Source organism: Centroberyx gerrardi, chromosome 20 (genome assembly GCF_048128805.1).
Source record: "Centroberyx gerrardi isolate f3 chromosome 20, fCenGer3.hap1.cur.20231027, whole genome shotgun sequence".
Classification (NCBI taxonomy): domain Eukaryota; kingdom Metazoa; phylum Chordata; class Actinopteri; order Beryciformes; family Berycidae; genus Centroberyx; species Centroberyx gerrardi.
This window is the reverse complement of record NC_136016.1, coordinates 12,704,911-12,721,521: the sequence shown is the minus strand read 5'-3', so window position 1 is coordinate 12,721,521 and position 16,611 is coordinate 12,704,911. Positions and strand designations below refer to the sequence as shown.

General features: G+C 41.0%; 1 protein-coding gene across 1 annotated transcript in view; it reads left to right on the top strand.

Moving 5' to 3' along the window:
- Positions 1 to 16,611, top strand: part of LOC139914419 (uncharacterized) — a 110,113-nt gene that overhangs the window by 26,501 nt on the left and 67,001 nt on the right. Inside the window, exons 2-8 of the mRNA XM_078290691.1 lie at positions 1,959 to 2,060; positions 3,294 to 3,392; positions 6,330 to 6,428; positions 7,900 to 7,998; positions 12,270 to 12,455; positions 13,059 to 13,082; positions 15,652 to 15,750. Of these exons, the coding sequence (XP_078146817.1) occupies positions 1,959 to 2,060; positions 3,294 to 3,392; positions 6,330 to 6,428; positions 7,900 to 7,998; positions 12,270 to 12,455; positions 13,059 to 13,082; positions 15,652 to 15,750 (708 nt within the window). The remainder of the gene's footprint in view (positions 1 to 1,958; positions 2,061 to 3,293; positions 3,393 to 6,329; positions 6,429 to 7,899; positions 7,999 to 12,269; positions 12,456 to 13,058; positions 13,083 to 15,651; positions 15,751 to 16,611) is intronic.

The window sequence follows — 16,611 nt, the reverse complement described above, 5'->3', positions numbered from 1 at the left end:
CTGATACTATTCTGTCAGCCTGCTGCTAACATTACAATGTTGTGTGTGTGTGTGTGTGTGTGTGTGTGTGCAAGAGAACATCTTGGGTCAATATGCACACAAGCAAAGAGTAACTGGAGAATGCTTATCCTGTGTACAGTATGTATGACTACAAGGGTGTGGCAAACTATACTACAGCACTGCAATGAAATCTGAGACACACCCCGCCTGTCTGTCTGCCTGCCTGTCTGTTTCTCTGTCTGTTTGTCTCTCGCCTATTTTCCACCCTTCTCCCTTCTTTCTAACCCGTATTCTCTTTCTACCCACATGCCTGCTTCCCCACCCCACTCCTCCACTGATACACACTCTCTCTTTCTCTCTCTCTCTCTCTCTCCCTTCTACAAACCCCCTGCATTAACCCACTCCCACAGGGCTCAGCCACACCCTGAAATCTTCACACACACACACGCAGACGCACACAAACACACGTGCACACACAGCATATTTAGTGCCCTGTCGTGAAATGCAGCTTTCTTGGTACACTTGGTACATGTTTGCGTTATTCTGCGATATGAAGTCAATAAATACCAGTTGTGACAGGTTAACTTCAAATCGCTTTGTTCCTGTTGTTGCCATGTGCACAGTCATAGCCTTTTTTCTGTAGCCCTGAGCAAGACACTTGGTGCTCAATCACTGTTTCTGATGTGTATGTGCAGTGTATGCACGTGTGGCTGTATGTGTGTGGTTGTCCCAAATGCACTACTTTGCCCCAAAATGCAATAGTGTGTATGAACACTTGTGTGAAATAATATTGGATGCAGACACCGACCAGCAGTTGGTTCTTTGGTCCAATTACCCTTATGTGTCCCCTTCAGGTCTGGGGTCAGTTCACTGTCCATTCAGTTCATTCAAAACATGAAGACAAACTGCATGGCATTTGTCAATTACATTCTTAAGTATTTCTTAATAGGCTGGACCTGATCTTCATTTCTGCAGTTTTAAGTTTTGAAGAAGAAGATACACTAGCTGAATTAACTGAATGGGTTCAGTGAACTAAACCCGGCCTCTCTCTACTATTTTTTCTACCTCTTAATATTTTGATGCATTTTGCATTGTAGCTTAATGATACTTTAGTCTACCGGTATCTGCATTATGAGAAAAACACATTGGCTCCAAACAGACACTCTTATCAAACCAATATACTAAAGCCCTTGGCTATAGGCTTGGTTCTGGCACTATTGCAGGTTATTTATCCTTGGCATGGTTTAGTGCAGCTTGGCTAAACAGACAGGTTGGAGACACAGTGGAGTATTCAATTAATTTCTTTCTCCCTCAGACCTACAAACTACAAATTTCAATTTCATGGTTTCATTCTACTTTTGTGGGCTCTTTGAGGGCTTGCCCAACACAATTTACCCTATTTTAACAGCTCTTAACACACATGCCTCCAGGGTTTAGTCAGCTTATCTTTCATTGCAGGGATTCATAGTTAAAACTATGAAGTATAACATAGCTAATAGCCTCTTACTAATGTACAGCATTGGGAATGCTGCAATATCTTTCTGTATCTCCATAATATCAAATGGCCTGGCAGACACTCTACCAAACCAATATCATTAAGTGAAACACTTCAAGTTATGCCCCTTGTGTTTGCCAGGAAGAAACCAACCAAGCTGTTCCCTTTGTGTTGAAGTCAGAAGATAACACATTTTTCACCAAAAAAAAGTGCTTAAATATGTAATTTGTGTGCATTCCACTATAAGCCAGCACACTGTTCACATTTTAGGTGTATACTTTGATTTCCACTTTGTGAATTTGGTATAGGTTTTGGAAGAACTGTCACTGTTTTTCGCCACCACATTTCATATTAATCTGTGTATCTTTCCTAGGTTTTTGTGTAGACCTATAGCAACCTTTCTCGTCAGCCCATACTATAAGGCTAACATGACTAACCATTCTCTCCGTCTCTCTTTCTGCAGACTGATGTAAATGCCAGCTATCTGCGGGCAGCGAGGGCGGGGAACCTGGAGAAAGCTCTGGACTACCTGAAGAATGGGGTGGACATCAACATCTGCAACCAGGTGAGCTTACTAACTGACAGCTAACAGAACACACACAATTGCAGCCTCATGCAGTTACGATATCGTACATGTTCAAACCACAGTTTCAATTTCAATTCTATTAATCATGCAGCCCTAATGTCAGCCTACTGTCTGACCTGAAGCTGAAGATCAGCTGAGTCAAAACAATGATCCAAAACATACAAGCAAGTCTACATCAGAATGGTTGAAGAACAAGAAATGTCATTTTTTTTAAATGTCAAAGTCTAGATCAAAACTCCATTGAAATGTTGCAGCAGGACCTAAAACAAGCAGTTCTTGCTTGAAACCCACAAATGTTCCTGAGTTGAATCAGTTCTGCAAGGAAGAGGGGTCCATAATTTCTCCATTGCACTGTGAGATACTGATCATATACTTGTGTAACCAATTATTGAGTGTGAAGGAGGGGATTACTTTTTCACACATGGACATTGGGTGTTGCATAACTTTGTTTGAAGTGGTAATCTGCAAGAACCTTGTTTTTTGGTTTTGTCTCCATCTTTGGTGATTGCTGTGGTGTTTTTGCACTGCACTTCCCCATTTGGCAATCGAACAGTGTCGCCCTATAGATACAGTACCGCTCTTTACTTTGTCTGTTCAGCCATGGTGTTCTTCTTCTGTTGCTCTGCCGGCAACATTAAATGCATCACTTCCTGTGTGCCATAGGATTTTTCCTGGGAAAGACTCAGTTGTTTAGAACAGCAAATGCAAAAACTTTCATGACCTGTGTATAGATTGAATCACTATTGTGTTATTTATTGAAATTAAAATGTTGTGGATTATCACTATAATAAATTAATTAATTTCCAAAGGTATGCTGTTTGTTCAGTCAGGATGCTTTTTATGCAATGCTGTAGGCTTGGGTTGAAGATCTGATAATATTCAGTGTTTCTATGCAAAAATGTAGAAATTTAAACCGTGTGAATAATTTTTCACAGCACTATAGAATTGAATTGAATTCAACAGACTCAAACCAAACCCTTAGCTATTCAAAGAAAGCATAATCATCAACATCTGTAGCTATGTAGCTCTACCACCTTGCAGCAAGTTTAGAATATAATTTTATTAGAAATTATATACTATATACAGTGTGTTTTATCTCTCTTCTTTTCTTGATTTTGATAACTAATCTCTCTCTCTCTGTCTCTCTCTCTCTCTCTCTCTCTCTCTCTCTCTCTCTCTCTCTCTCTCTCTCTCTCTCTCCTCTCTCTCCAGAACGGTCTGAATGCTCTCCATCTGGCCTCCAAGGAGGGCCATGTGGAGGTGGTGGCTGAGCTCATCAAGCAGGGAGCCAATGTGGACGCAGCTACTAAGGTATGTCCCGCCCAGGAACAGCTCTGATTGGACAAAAGACAAAAGAAAGGAAAAGACTGCTTCTTATCCTCAATCAAAACGTGTGAGAGCGTGCTGACACACACACACACACACAAACACAAGCACACACATACGTACATACAGTACACACACATGCTTTGCTGCTTCAGCACCTTCACAAAGTCACATTGCTAAAGCAGCACTAAAGGAGATGAATGGCTGTGTGTTAGCAGAAGGTTATGAACTGATTTAGTGGAAGGAAACTCACTGCCAGGTGTCCAGTAGATTGCACATCAATGTTTCCCACACAAACGTTTGACAGGCCTCGAAAACCCTATTTAAACCATGTGACACTGAAACTCTCCACTCAAACCAATACGAATGCTATGAAACAGCATTTAAATTGTGGCATTAAAACTACCCATTGATGCAAATATTATTGAAATTCCTTAAAACAGCATTTAGTGCATGTGACACAAAATCTTCAGTGAAACCAATCCTAATGTAATTCCTTGAAAAAGCATTTAGTCTATGACACTAAAACTCTTCAGTTAAACCAATCGTAATGTAATTCCACAGACCATGTGACACTAAAATTCTCCATTGACAGCGATGCTAATTAAATTAAGTGTCAGCGCCCACAAGCTCCCCATCTGGTCCACTCAGACTTTCAATATTAGGGAAGCACTGGTACAGAGGTAGAGGTAGCCAAGAAGCCCCACTGCATACTGCAGAAGTCTTCACTGCATACTTGCTGCACCTCTGCTGCACTGTTGCTCCACCCCCCAAGAGGAAGTTGTTGGAAAATTCAGATTTTATTTTTTTCTTGGCCACTGAAAAGGGCAAGTAATGGTCTGGCAACCAGTTGTTTCAGTGACACAGGTTTTAGGCTGGGATGGAAAGAATACTAAAACATCCTACTCAAGTAGAAGTACCTTGTTATCTTGCTAAAATTTTACTTAAGTAGAAGTTAAGTTATTGCTGTATACTTGAGTAAAAGTAAAAAGTAGCTCATTTAAAATGTACACAGAGTGAAAGTTACTGAATTACTTTTTAGAAAAGAGTGCAAAAGACAAGATCTTATCTTTCCTATGCAATTCTAAAAGGAAAGGGGACAGAGTTCAAACAAGATTCTTTTAATTGGGAAAAAATAGAAATTACAAGTGGACAAAGTCAAGCCAGATTACTCTTCTTTGCTGATTGACCATTTACTGTGAATGGCTCCACAACTGGCCAATTTCCAATGGTTCAGTTTCTGATGATTGTGGAGAGCCACAAAATGTGTACTCTTAAAATGTAGGTAAGTACAATACTTCAGCAAAAACGTACTAAAAGTAAAATTACTGACTTTTAAAAAACACTGCACAAAAAAGCTACTCAATTACAGTAAGTGGAGTAAATGTAGTTAGTTACTTCCACCCTTGGTTTTAGGCCTACACAAAATCACTGCAGGTTGTAAAGTAATTGTAACGCAAGTTAAACCAAACTGTGTTGATGCTACAGAAGAGCAAGTGATAGAATGAGAGAGAGGTGAGGGATGGGAGGAAAAGGACAGAGATCAGATTCAGGAATGAGGGGAAGTGGATATGTGGAGGTTTTAGTGGCAGTAGGAATGACAACACTGCAACAGCTGCTGCTTGCTGTAGCTGACATGGATGCAACAGGTGCATCCAGCAGCCCGCCAACACTGGCCCTGTGTCTATTCTCATACTAACTCTTATTCTCTTTTTTCTCTGTCTCCCTGACTCTTTCTCTCTCTCTCTCTCTATCTCAGTATCTCTCGCTCTGTCTTTCTGTCCATCACTGACTCTCACTCTGTATTTGTCACTGCTCTTTCTTTACTTCTCTGTTTCTCCGTCGCTCTCTCGTCTTCTTCAGATGGGTGTCACCACACTCTATTTCTTCTACTCTAGACCTCCTGCTGTATTCGTCCCTGTTTCATGTTCAAGTTGTCAATAATGTCTTTATTGTCTTTAACAGAAAGGGAACACGACCCTACATAGAGCCAGACAGAGCAATATCTGTATAATAGTTTATGATAATGTTTTGAATAACAGAAAGCGAACACAGTCCTATACATATACATACTGGCTGACAAACCTAAAAGTAGTTAAAAGTAATTGTAGTAAGTTAATAATTTGTTTGTTATATCAAACTTGATTCTCTTTATAGCTGTCCTGGTTAGACAGACACAAACAACCGTGAACATGACTGATTACAAAGTACATAAGCTCTAAATGTCTAATAATGTGTAATAATGTAATCTTTATCGTGTGTTTTATTTTCCTTTTTCATTCATCTTTTATGTAATCGGGTATTCTCATTGAGATTGAGATCTCTATTTCAAGACCTGAGAAAAAAAAAAATCATTCATAAAATTGATAAAGAAAATACACAAGATGACTCGGTCATACTTTCCAGCGTTCAAACAGTCAGCAACATACACAGACATACATTGTAAAAAGCAATGACAAACATCATAGAAAATGTGAGATATCATTGCTTTAAAATTATTGAGGGGGCAAAGAATCCTAATTTCAATGGGTTTTGCAGTCTGTTACATTCAAAAAGTATATACTGTAGTACCAGAAACCGGCCTTGCCAAGATCAGAGTTTATGTGTACATAAACAATCCTGCAATCTAGTACCATCATTACTGGATTTAAAAGACACTATAGGTGTGAGGTACAGTGGCAGCTTGAAAAGTATAGGGCCTTATAGATGAATATGCATTTCCATTGTCATTGTTAAAGAAGACCAGACAACTTTTTGGGTTATGGTAAAGAAACCCGGCCCTACAGACAGACAGACAGACAGACAGACAGACAGACAGACATGCACATTAATAGGTAGACTGACAGACAGACTAATGTATTATTTCTGATGAAGTTGAGAATAATTCAAAGAGTGTAATAAGAGATTTATTTTCTGTACCAGAAAGGGAACACGGCCCTCCACATAGCCTCCCTGGCTGGACAGACAGACGTGGTAAAGGAGCTGGTCACCAACGGGGCCAATGTCAACGCACAATCTCAGGTAAAATACACACACACACACACACACACACACACACACACACACACACACACACACACGACTGTATACTATACACTTGCATGAATACACACACTCGCATATGGAATTCCACCAAAAATGACTGCACAAATAGGATAGTTTTTTGTGTGTGCCTGTGTGAGTGTGTTTGTGTCTGCTGACTTGAATGTGGGCCAGGCCGGGCTGCAGTGCAGAGCTGCTGACACAGCAGACACACACACAAACACACACACACAAAGTCTGACCTGTAATGGTCTGGTCACCACAGCAACCGTGATGATGTCACTGTTGGCCCAGGCTGGTGAATGTACAATTCTCAGATGGGAACTGTACATACTATGTTCATGTCCTTTAAGATGAGGGCTCACAACATGACACCATTTAAAAACAAAACAAAACAAAAAAAAAACATTTGTTAGCACTGAGTTTGACTGCAACATGTTGCAGTAGTAGTCACTTTGTCTCCTTCAGACAAACAAACACACATCTGTCTTGTGTGTCTTGTGTGTGAGAGTGTGTATGTGCATATGTCTTTGTCCGTGTCTATGTCAGTGTGTGTAAAGCCCACTGCTGCATTGTTACGTGGCTAGCATGACTGATGCTGCCTGTGTGTGTGTGTGTGTGTGTGTGTGCTTGTCCTTAAATGACTGCATCTGCCTCACCTATATTAAACATACCTTATTCTTTCCTTGCAAGTGATCTTCCAACTTTTGAGGTTTTTCAAGGATACCACAGGTTTTAATTTAGTTCATGAGACCTTTTTTTACATACATTTTAAAAATGTCCCTGCATCTCAAAAAGCATCAAGGATCACAGAAAAGTTAGTCTTAATTCCATTGTGGTCATTGGTCTCAGTTGCACTTAAAATGTGAAGTTAAAATGTAGCCCACCTCAATGTGTTTGTTTCTGTGTGTGCAAGGGGTAAAATAAGTGGGCGACAGTGCAGCAACTCTAGAATAAAACGGAGAGGAGGAGGATGTGCTTTGCTGCGTGCTGAAGTGATTTTTGGGACCTTGTGTTGCTATGGAGATCTGTTTCTGGGCTGTTCTAGTGCTGCAACACACACACACACATACACACAGTCCTCTCCAGCTCCAGAACAGCTTTTATCTACGCTGTTATCAGGTGTGAGGTATGCACAGTGGTGACAGTATGCACTCCACGACCACACGTAAACATAGATAAGCGCAAACCATGCACAGAGAGACTGCACACACACATCTTTGTCTATTCAGGTTTGAAAATGTTTTGTTGAAAATTATAAATTCTCTCTTATTCACAGTTTAACATTGTTTCTTAGCTGTTTCTGTGAGAATTGTTTCAAATTCTCTGTGTTATTAGCATATTTATGATATATTTGCAGGTCTAGATCATGTAGAAAGTTAAGTCAAGTTCCCGGACTGTAAATGGACTAGAAAATGTGATGATGATTCTGAGTTTTGCTTCATTCCAGAATGGCTTCACTCCACTGTACATGGCGGCGCAGGAGAATCACATGGATGTGGTGCAGTTCCTACTGGACAACGGCTCCAGTCAGAGCATTGCCACGGAGGTAGATACACACACACACACACAAACACACAAACACAAATAAAAACAAATACAAATAAATGCATACACCAAAACAAGTGAACACACACGCATAAGTAAATGTATGCGCATATACAAACAAACACACAAGCACACAAGCACAAACATAATGCAAACATACATGCATACAAGTGCCTATACATACACCTACGTTTGCTTGTACACACACTCACACATGCACAAAATAATGCACATAATAGCGTCTAATAGCTACCCTTCACCTCAGCCCTTCATCAACGATTGTGTCATTAAGTCTCCTCCTAATTACATTGCGGCACTGCGACCCATAGATTCCTTGTTGCAAATGGTAAATAGATAATTGCCCACAGTGGCTAATTTAGTGAATGAGAGCTGAATAACATATGAGGTCACCACTTATTATGCCAACTAACCACTCACTTGATTACTGGGGGGTGCCTTGGTTAACAAGCAGGTACTTTATGTAGATTCAACTGTTGACTAAATGCTAAATGAGAGACAGAGAGAGACGGAGAGAGAGAGAGCTACAAGCCGACAAAGGAGGAAAAACCGAGAGGAAAGAGAGGACGGAAATAGATGAGATGAGTGAGAGAGGTAGAGAGGGAGAGGGAGAGCAGGCGGTGGGAGCTTGATGATGTAGCCACTCAAAGTGACCTTGGCTGTTTTCAACTTCCTAGAGAGGGAGGAGCCAATGACCTCACAGGAGTCCGACATCTGTGTGGCGTGACCGACCGTTATGCAGTGACTGTGTCAGAATAATGCATTATCGACAGTAGTACCGGCATGCAGCCAGCTGCCACCACTGCAAGAATAAAATGTGACAAAACATCCAATTTTAACCAAATCTCCCTCCAAATCACGAGTATGAGGCTGTTGCCAATAACAATAACAGTTCTAGTGTCACAGCCTGCACTACTGTCGATACAAAACCACAACTGGGGCAGGTATAGAATTTAAACCACAATTACCTTCACCCTCCACTGCTACAAAATATGAACTCTGTGCTATTCAATAGGCTTTCACATTTCACATTTCACACAGCCACAGTGCTCTAGTGGTAAGAGAGACCATCCCATAACAAAAACATCACAGGTTTGATCCCCTCAACAGCCAGTGTGTCCATCAACAACCTTGTGTCCTGAACAAAGTGACTTAAGCGCTCGGGATAAGAGCATCAGCGAAATTCAGTGTATAAATGTATGGGCTAGGAGGGAGCTGTGCTTTTGATGCCAAATGGGAACAAAAATGGAAGAAGGCTTTAATGTATTGATTTGATCCTGTTCGGATCTCCGTTAAATAATCAAATTATCACAAGAGTCAAGCCAGCTGAGCTTGTGATAATACATTACTTGTGATTGGCAGAGCTGTCTACATGCTTGTAGACTCACATACCTGTACCCAAAATGTCACTGATGTAGAAGGATCAAGCTACAGTACAGAAGCTGCATCTGCTGTATTTCTCTATTCATATATCAGAGGAATGTGTAGTATAATAGGTTCTGGAGGAGTCTGACCTTGAGAATTCACAAACATAACTCCATAGCAGCTCTTCCTCCTCCTTCCTCCTCACTTCTCCTCAGCTCTGCGCCCTCCCTGCTTATCTTCAGTCTCCCCTCTTCATCTTTCCTTTCATCTCTCTGTCTCCCTCTCTACCCCCCATCATTCTACCCTCCGTCTGTCTCTGTCTCTGTCTCTCCCTCCCCTCCTTCTCCTCCCTACCCCCTTTGCCCTCCTCATCTCTTCCTCCGTCTTCCTCCTTCGCTCTCTTTCTCCCCCTTCTCCTCCTCTGGTGGGAGATGGAATGAATTATTCATGTGGGGGAAATATATATCTATGTTTGAAGCAACTCCCAGTGTTAAATAATTCATACTTAACCATTTCAGCATAGTCTCCTTGGCAGAAACACACAGTCTGTAGACCATGAGGAGAAATGTCTTGTGTTTTATTATCTTTTCTGCCTGCAGATGATTTTTTTTCTCTTGTAATGCATGTACTGGGTATTTGACCATGAAATAATGTATGTATTTTTGTCCATGAGCATACCACAGTGGCAGATATTATAGAACTCCCTCTCCCAACCCTGTATCTATTCTGCATTAATATCCACATTTACTTCTTTACCTCTTGAGTTTGGAGCAAAGGTGCAAGAGGAGTGCAGCAAGCATGTAGGACTTTAATGGCTACATTTTCAGATTTGTTGCATGAGATTTGGTTTTTGTTTTTAAATTATGACATACTAGTATAGTCCCATTAACATGAAGATACCTGGTCATAGACATCTATCTGCTAGCTCCCAGTCTTCTGTAGTTGTAATTTGTCTGTTTTTAATGTATTACTATTGTTAGTGAAGCTAAATACTGCTGTGTCATCGTGTGTTTTCAACCTTGAAGGTATAGATCAAAAAGAAACTTCTTTTATCGTCTTTCTGTTTGCTGCTGTTGCTCTCTCTGGGTATTTTTAGGACATTAGGCTGCATCCATAATGAGTCAGATGAAACAGGAGGGTAGAGCTTTGGGATGGACATTTCTTGTGTGTGTGTCTGTGTGTGTGTATCTGTCTGTGGATGTGGGCGCGTGTATATGTTTGCGCAAGTGTCTGCATATGTGTGTGGATCTGTTATGGATGTGTGTTTGTGTTGAAGTGCTGGCATGGGCGTGTTTGTTTGTGTTTGTGTGTGTGTGTGTGTGTGTGTGTGTGTGTGTGTGTGTGTGTGTAGACGTGCTCGCCTGCACACATTTGTGTACGTGTTTGTGGGCCACAGGGTCTTTCGGTCTCTGAGGGAGGTGGTGCTTTGATGTCTGGATGTAGTGATGCTGGGTTGGTTTTACCCAGACACTCAGTCGGCCTCCTCTGTAAACACACACACACACGCCTGCACACACACTCACACATACACACAAATACGCAAATCCTTGTGAGAATTCCTCCCGTTTCTTTGATGATTCATACGTACTGCTGCTACTAGCCTCTGCTGTGTCTCTTATTTACTATACTGCCTGTGTGTGTGTGTGTGTGTGTGTGTGTGTGTGTGTGTGTGTGTGTGTGTGTGCACGTCTGCGTGGGCATATGCATGTATGTGTTTGTATGCGGTTCCTTATGTCTTGTCCACACCCTGGTTTATTTAAAAGACTGTGATAAAACAGTGAAAACATCGACCTGTGTAGCTGTAGCTTGACACCGTAAAGCATTAGAAAAGCCGTCTAACAAGAACAGATTTATACCATAAATAACTAAATAATGGAGCAGCAGAGCCTAGTGGTGAGAGAGACCATCCTGTAACAGGGAGGAAGGTCACAGCCATATTACAGCCATCAACAGTCAAATTTCCTGTCGATGTGTCCTTGAGCTCCTGCCTGCTCACTCAAAGTATCTTTAGAGCATTAGCTACAGTAAATGTCTAAAATGCTAAAATGGTTATTAAAATGCCTTGTGCTTATTGTTGTGATAGTGACAGTTGACGTCAAGAACTAAACAGAATGTCAGACTATTAAGATGGTCTTCTGATATTCAGCAACTATAATAAGAATAATTTAATGACTTTGTAGATTCTTGCCACATTTCGTTCTGAAAAGAAAATGCATGCTTCCGCTATAATGAACTGTCTTGGTTTTTAGTGAATGAGAGAAACTATCAACAAGCTGTTATTCATTAAAAGCAGATTATTCTCTCTATTGGCAAAACACACACTGAATTAGGGAGTGTGTGTCTGTGTGTGTGTATATGCATGTGTGATTTTGTGTGTTTGTGTGTGTGCATATGTGGTTTTATCTCTGTGTGTGTATGTGTGTGTGTGTGTGTGTGTGAGTGAGAAAAAAAGAGACATTGCAGTATTGATAATTGGTAATTACAGCAATGATAAAGCTATAAGAGACTTAGACTTAAGACTTAGACTAATATTACAGTAGCTGCTAAATTTTAGCTAGCTAGATTTAAGTAGACTAGCTTGTGAGTTTGCCAGGCAAATATAGCTAACTGCATTCTAAATAAATCACAGAGTATTATAAAAAATGATAAGAAGAATTATATAAGAATTTGAATCCAAATGTTGTTCCTGACATACAGAAAAAATATATTTTGGAAATGCTAGCTATTATTTAGCTGTTGGTATATCAGCTAGCGAGTTGGTTGTTACCAGCAGCTACCCTGCAAGTACCCAGAATACCCTTGTGTATTTACAGCGCAACCGTCCCGCTACCAGTTCCAGCAATACCAGTAAAGCCAGTGACGCTCTCTTCTATTTCCCCTGGTGTTTAGGATGGTTTCACTCCTCTGGCGGTGGCGTTACAGCAGGGCCACGACCAGGTGGTTTCCCTCCTGTTGGAAAACGACACCAAGGGGAAGGTCCGCCTCCCAGCACTCCACATCGCCGCGCGGAAAGACGACACCAAGGCCGCCGCCCTCCTCCTCCAGAACGACCACAACGCCGACGTGGAGTCCAAGGTACACCACCTGAACTCACTTCCTGTAGGATGGGCAGGACTACAGTACCCATCATCCCCTGCAGTCACAGAGGAAGTGTTTTTGTTCAGTTCCGTTTTGTTGTAGTCGACATGTTTTGTGCCGTTGTGTTTTTTCATTGTGAACTCGATGGTGCTTTTTGGTGGTACATAATCAGAAAGTATTAAAGTAGCAGAGCATGTGTTTACAAGTGTTTACTGTATATATTTGATAAAAATAATCTTTTCGTAGGTAAATTCTCATTGCTGCTTAGGGCAAGTAGCAATTGTTAGTAACAAAGATAATGCAGATACATTTACCACAGATTCTGTCTTAATAGAGTGAACAACAGCTATACAGACTGTAAGGGAGAGTTGCACCATCCAGTTGTGTGTACCTGTGTGTGGTTGCCTGTTAGTTCTTTTCGTGATCTCTGGCCACATACCCACATATCCATCCTACAGCTTGGTGCAGCCATAGTGGTGGTGTTTTTTTAGTTGTTGTTGTGGTGCACTAACCACCCCATTCTCTCCTCCTGTTCCTCCTCCTCCCTCTATTCTTTGCGTTCTCTTACCCTGCCACTCCCCCTCCCCCTTTCCCTTCTAGATGGTGGTGAATAGAACAACAGAGGTATACCTCTTCTCTTCTCTTCTCTTCTCTTCTCTTCTCTTCTCTTCTCTTCTCTTCTCTTCTGTTACTTCCTCCTCTCCTCTCCTCTCCTCTCCTCTCCTCTCCATCCTTCACTCATGGCCACTTTTGCAAGCCAAAGGTTTCTAGCTGCTAGCATTACTAGCACAGATGCTTTTGCTGTGTGGATGATGCCTCACCTGTGTCCCTGCCCTTTTAGCCTGCATTGCTTTTTGATTGTGCTTTGTGTGTTTCCAGTGGCTTGCTACTTTTGGGCAGACATGAATGAAATAACTGCAAAATTTCAGATACTTGGAAAAGTTGAATCAAGCGCACTTCAGACTTTTAAAACCATTTGAATGTTCAAAACTATTTTTCACCTATTTTTTCAACTATTTTTTCACCACAGGTACCCCCACTTTGGTGAAGGGACTATAGCAGATCTAGGTCAAATAGTAGCTATCTGAAATCCTCTTACAGTAAAACGTATTATAATACACGCTTAGTTAATCTTGCCTTGTGTGACAAAGCCAGTGGAATAGCTACCACAGCAAAAAGCCTAATTTGCGTTCCAAGCAGACTCAGTCAAATGGTCAAAGTAGTTGGAATTGAAATTGGATTTCAAAACCTATTTGAGGTGTGATTGTCACATGAAAAACGTTATGATAACTCTCTTGCTGCAGTAACTCTTTAGAAAAACAATATCCAGTCATTATCATCACAGACACATAACACATGCGCAATGGTATGTACTGATGTAGTGAGAAAATACTGTAGACTGAGTAGATTGATGAAAAACCTCACTCCTCATTCCACCTAACCTGCTGTCCGATGCTGGATCTATCAGTCATTTGCTGTAAATGGCTCAATATGTTTTGCATTTTGCTGCATCATGCCTTAATGTTTCTCAAGATACGGCTAAGTGACTATTACTCTATAGCTAGGTGTTAAACATGACAGCAGTGTACATGTGCAGTGCATTTTATTCCACTGCATCTTCAAGGCAAAAACCCACCTCAAAACATCTGAGTTCACATCTGCTATTCCTGTTGTCTTTGACAGTTTAATTAATACCTGTAATATATTGTCTTTTTTTATTTTTTTTATTTATCTTTTGTCCCTTGCTTTTCTTTCTGTATTTAGCACCTCTCTGTCACACATGATCATTCTAGAGTCACAGGAATATTTGTGACATCTCTTAGCAGGACACTGTTACTCCTTATTAGTGGTTGCTTCTGTTCACAATCTCAGATTTTAAGTAGATTTTACAGTTGTATTCATTGCAAGTCGGTTTGGATAACAGCACCAGCCAAATGCCAAAGTAAAAGTAAATCAGTCTGTGTATGTGACCATCTGTCTGTCAGAGATGGAGCCGGAAAACGAAGGCTCTCGTCTGTGATGTCAATGAGAGACAAAACCTGCAGCTGCTCCAGTGACAATGAATTGGAGACTGACTTCAATTGAGCTTTCACATGCTAATAGGTTTTATTTCATTGCAGAGCTAACAAATATGAACCCGAAAATTTTGCTAATAACCCTGTGAAATAATGCTGACTACTGTCACTGTGTCCACAAACCAGCCTCATTCACTCTCAATAGAGCAGCTCCATGATTTATTTCTGGCTGACATGAACAAAAGCATGTTGGCCTTTTTTGTCTACAGCTTTGAAAAAAAAAAAAAAAAACTTTGCATATTCTCAAATCAAGACTGAACTGTCCAAGATCATTCTATTTTAGGTGACTACTTTTTCAGAAGCCTTTTTATTCTAATGACTGGTGTCTTGTCACCGACACAAGATACCAGTCATTCACATAGAGGCGAACCATGGTTATTGCTACAGTGGTTGCTCCAGGTCAGGCCGCTGAACTGCTGAATTCCTCAGAACAAAAAGACTAACAAACCTCATGATTTTCAGAACTAGAATGTCACATGAAAATTAGATTCCCTTTAACTCAAATGCACGTTGACCTGCATGTCTGTCTTAAAAAATAACACTCCTGTCAGATGAAAACCTATCACCAAAGAGTGAACTTTTCAGGAATGAAGACAAAATACAAAACAAACAACAATAAATTGCAGGTTTGCATGGTTTTCATTTAACAGGAATGAATATGCTGGTTTGCTTATGTCTATGTATTGTGTGTGTATGCACTCCAGACCTGGACAAAATTATGTTGGAGTGCACTTGACTTATTTGACATGACACAAAAAAGGAGACATATCCTTTATGTTAGAAGATAAATCAGGCACTCCTTATATTTTTAATCTGTATGTTTCAAAATGTATTTGACTGCTGTTTAGCCCTGGTCTGCTGTGCTCTGCTGGCCTGCTTTTGGCTGAGTGGTACACTGCTTGCCCATGTCGCACCTGCTATATAATGTCCCATCATGCTATGCTCATGGCCTACTGTGAGATAGGGCTGCAACCGAAGCTTTCATCGACTAAGGCAATTTCATTATTCTCATTTCTGGTTTTGCCTCTTTTTCTCTCTCTGTAACTGTTTCTCTCTCTGTCTCTGTCTGTCTCTGTCTGTCTATCCTCTCTCTCTCTCTCTCTCTCTCTCTCTCTCAGAGTGGTTTCACCCCCCTCCATATTGCGGCCCACTATGGCAATATCAACGTAGCAACACTCCTGCTTAACAGAGGGGCAGCTGTGGACTTCAAGGCAAGGGTAGGTACCTCGACACAAAGCATTTCTCTGTGGCATGGCTGATTTGACAAACACACACACACACACATACCATTTGAACCGAGTGCTGCAAGCACTTACTCCAAGACTTCGATATTGGAGGGCAGGATGATGTGAAGGAATGTGTGTGTGTGTGTGTGTGTGTGCAGGGATGTAAAACTGAGACATGCAACTCTACAGCTGCCCCTGTCACTCTTCTGGAAAGGAAACACATATAGGCAGTTTGAGTGCGATATGATCCTATAGACTGGGCTGGAATCTGGGTGTTAGGGTGTGTGTGTGTGTGGTGGGGGGGATGGGTTAGGGTTGTGAAGAAGAAAATAATGTCAAACAATGCTATATCAACTTAAATTCAATGTTCAATTCAAGCTTGTAATCATACACTCATCTTCTGTTTGAGCCTCAGTCAGGAGCCTTTACCTTTGCTAGCACTTTCCAATGGTCTGCCTGTTTTTTGTTTTTTTCTAATGTGGCATTTTGAGTTAGTATTTTGGAGTGCATTGTTCCAAGTGTTCAATAATTTAGTCTGCCCTGCATTTGGAAGTCTCACTTCACCAAATAGGTCTACAAGCAGTGCAGTAGAAGCCAGAGAATCACAGTCAAATTCTTTATTAGACATCTACTGTACAAGAAAAGTGTTCAGGACTTTGTCTTGATGGCATTGTTGCCGAGACTTTATTGACAACTAGAACAGTGCAGCAACACAATGCATACTGACACAAACAGGGAAAACAGGACCGCACACACACAGTAAAGGGGACAGCGGAGGACATACAATAGCTGGTAGACTATACATAACACAATACAAATACACTTTCACAGTACATAGTGTCCTACTAAAAG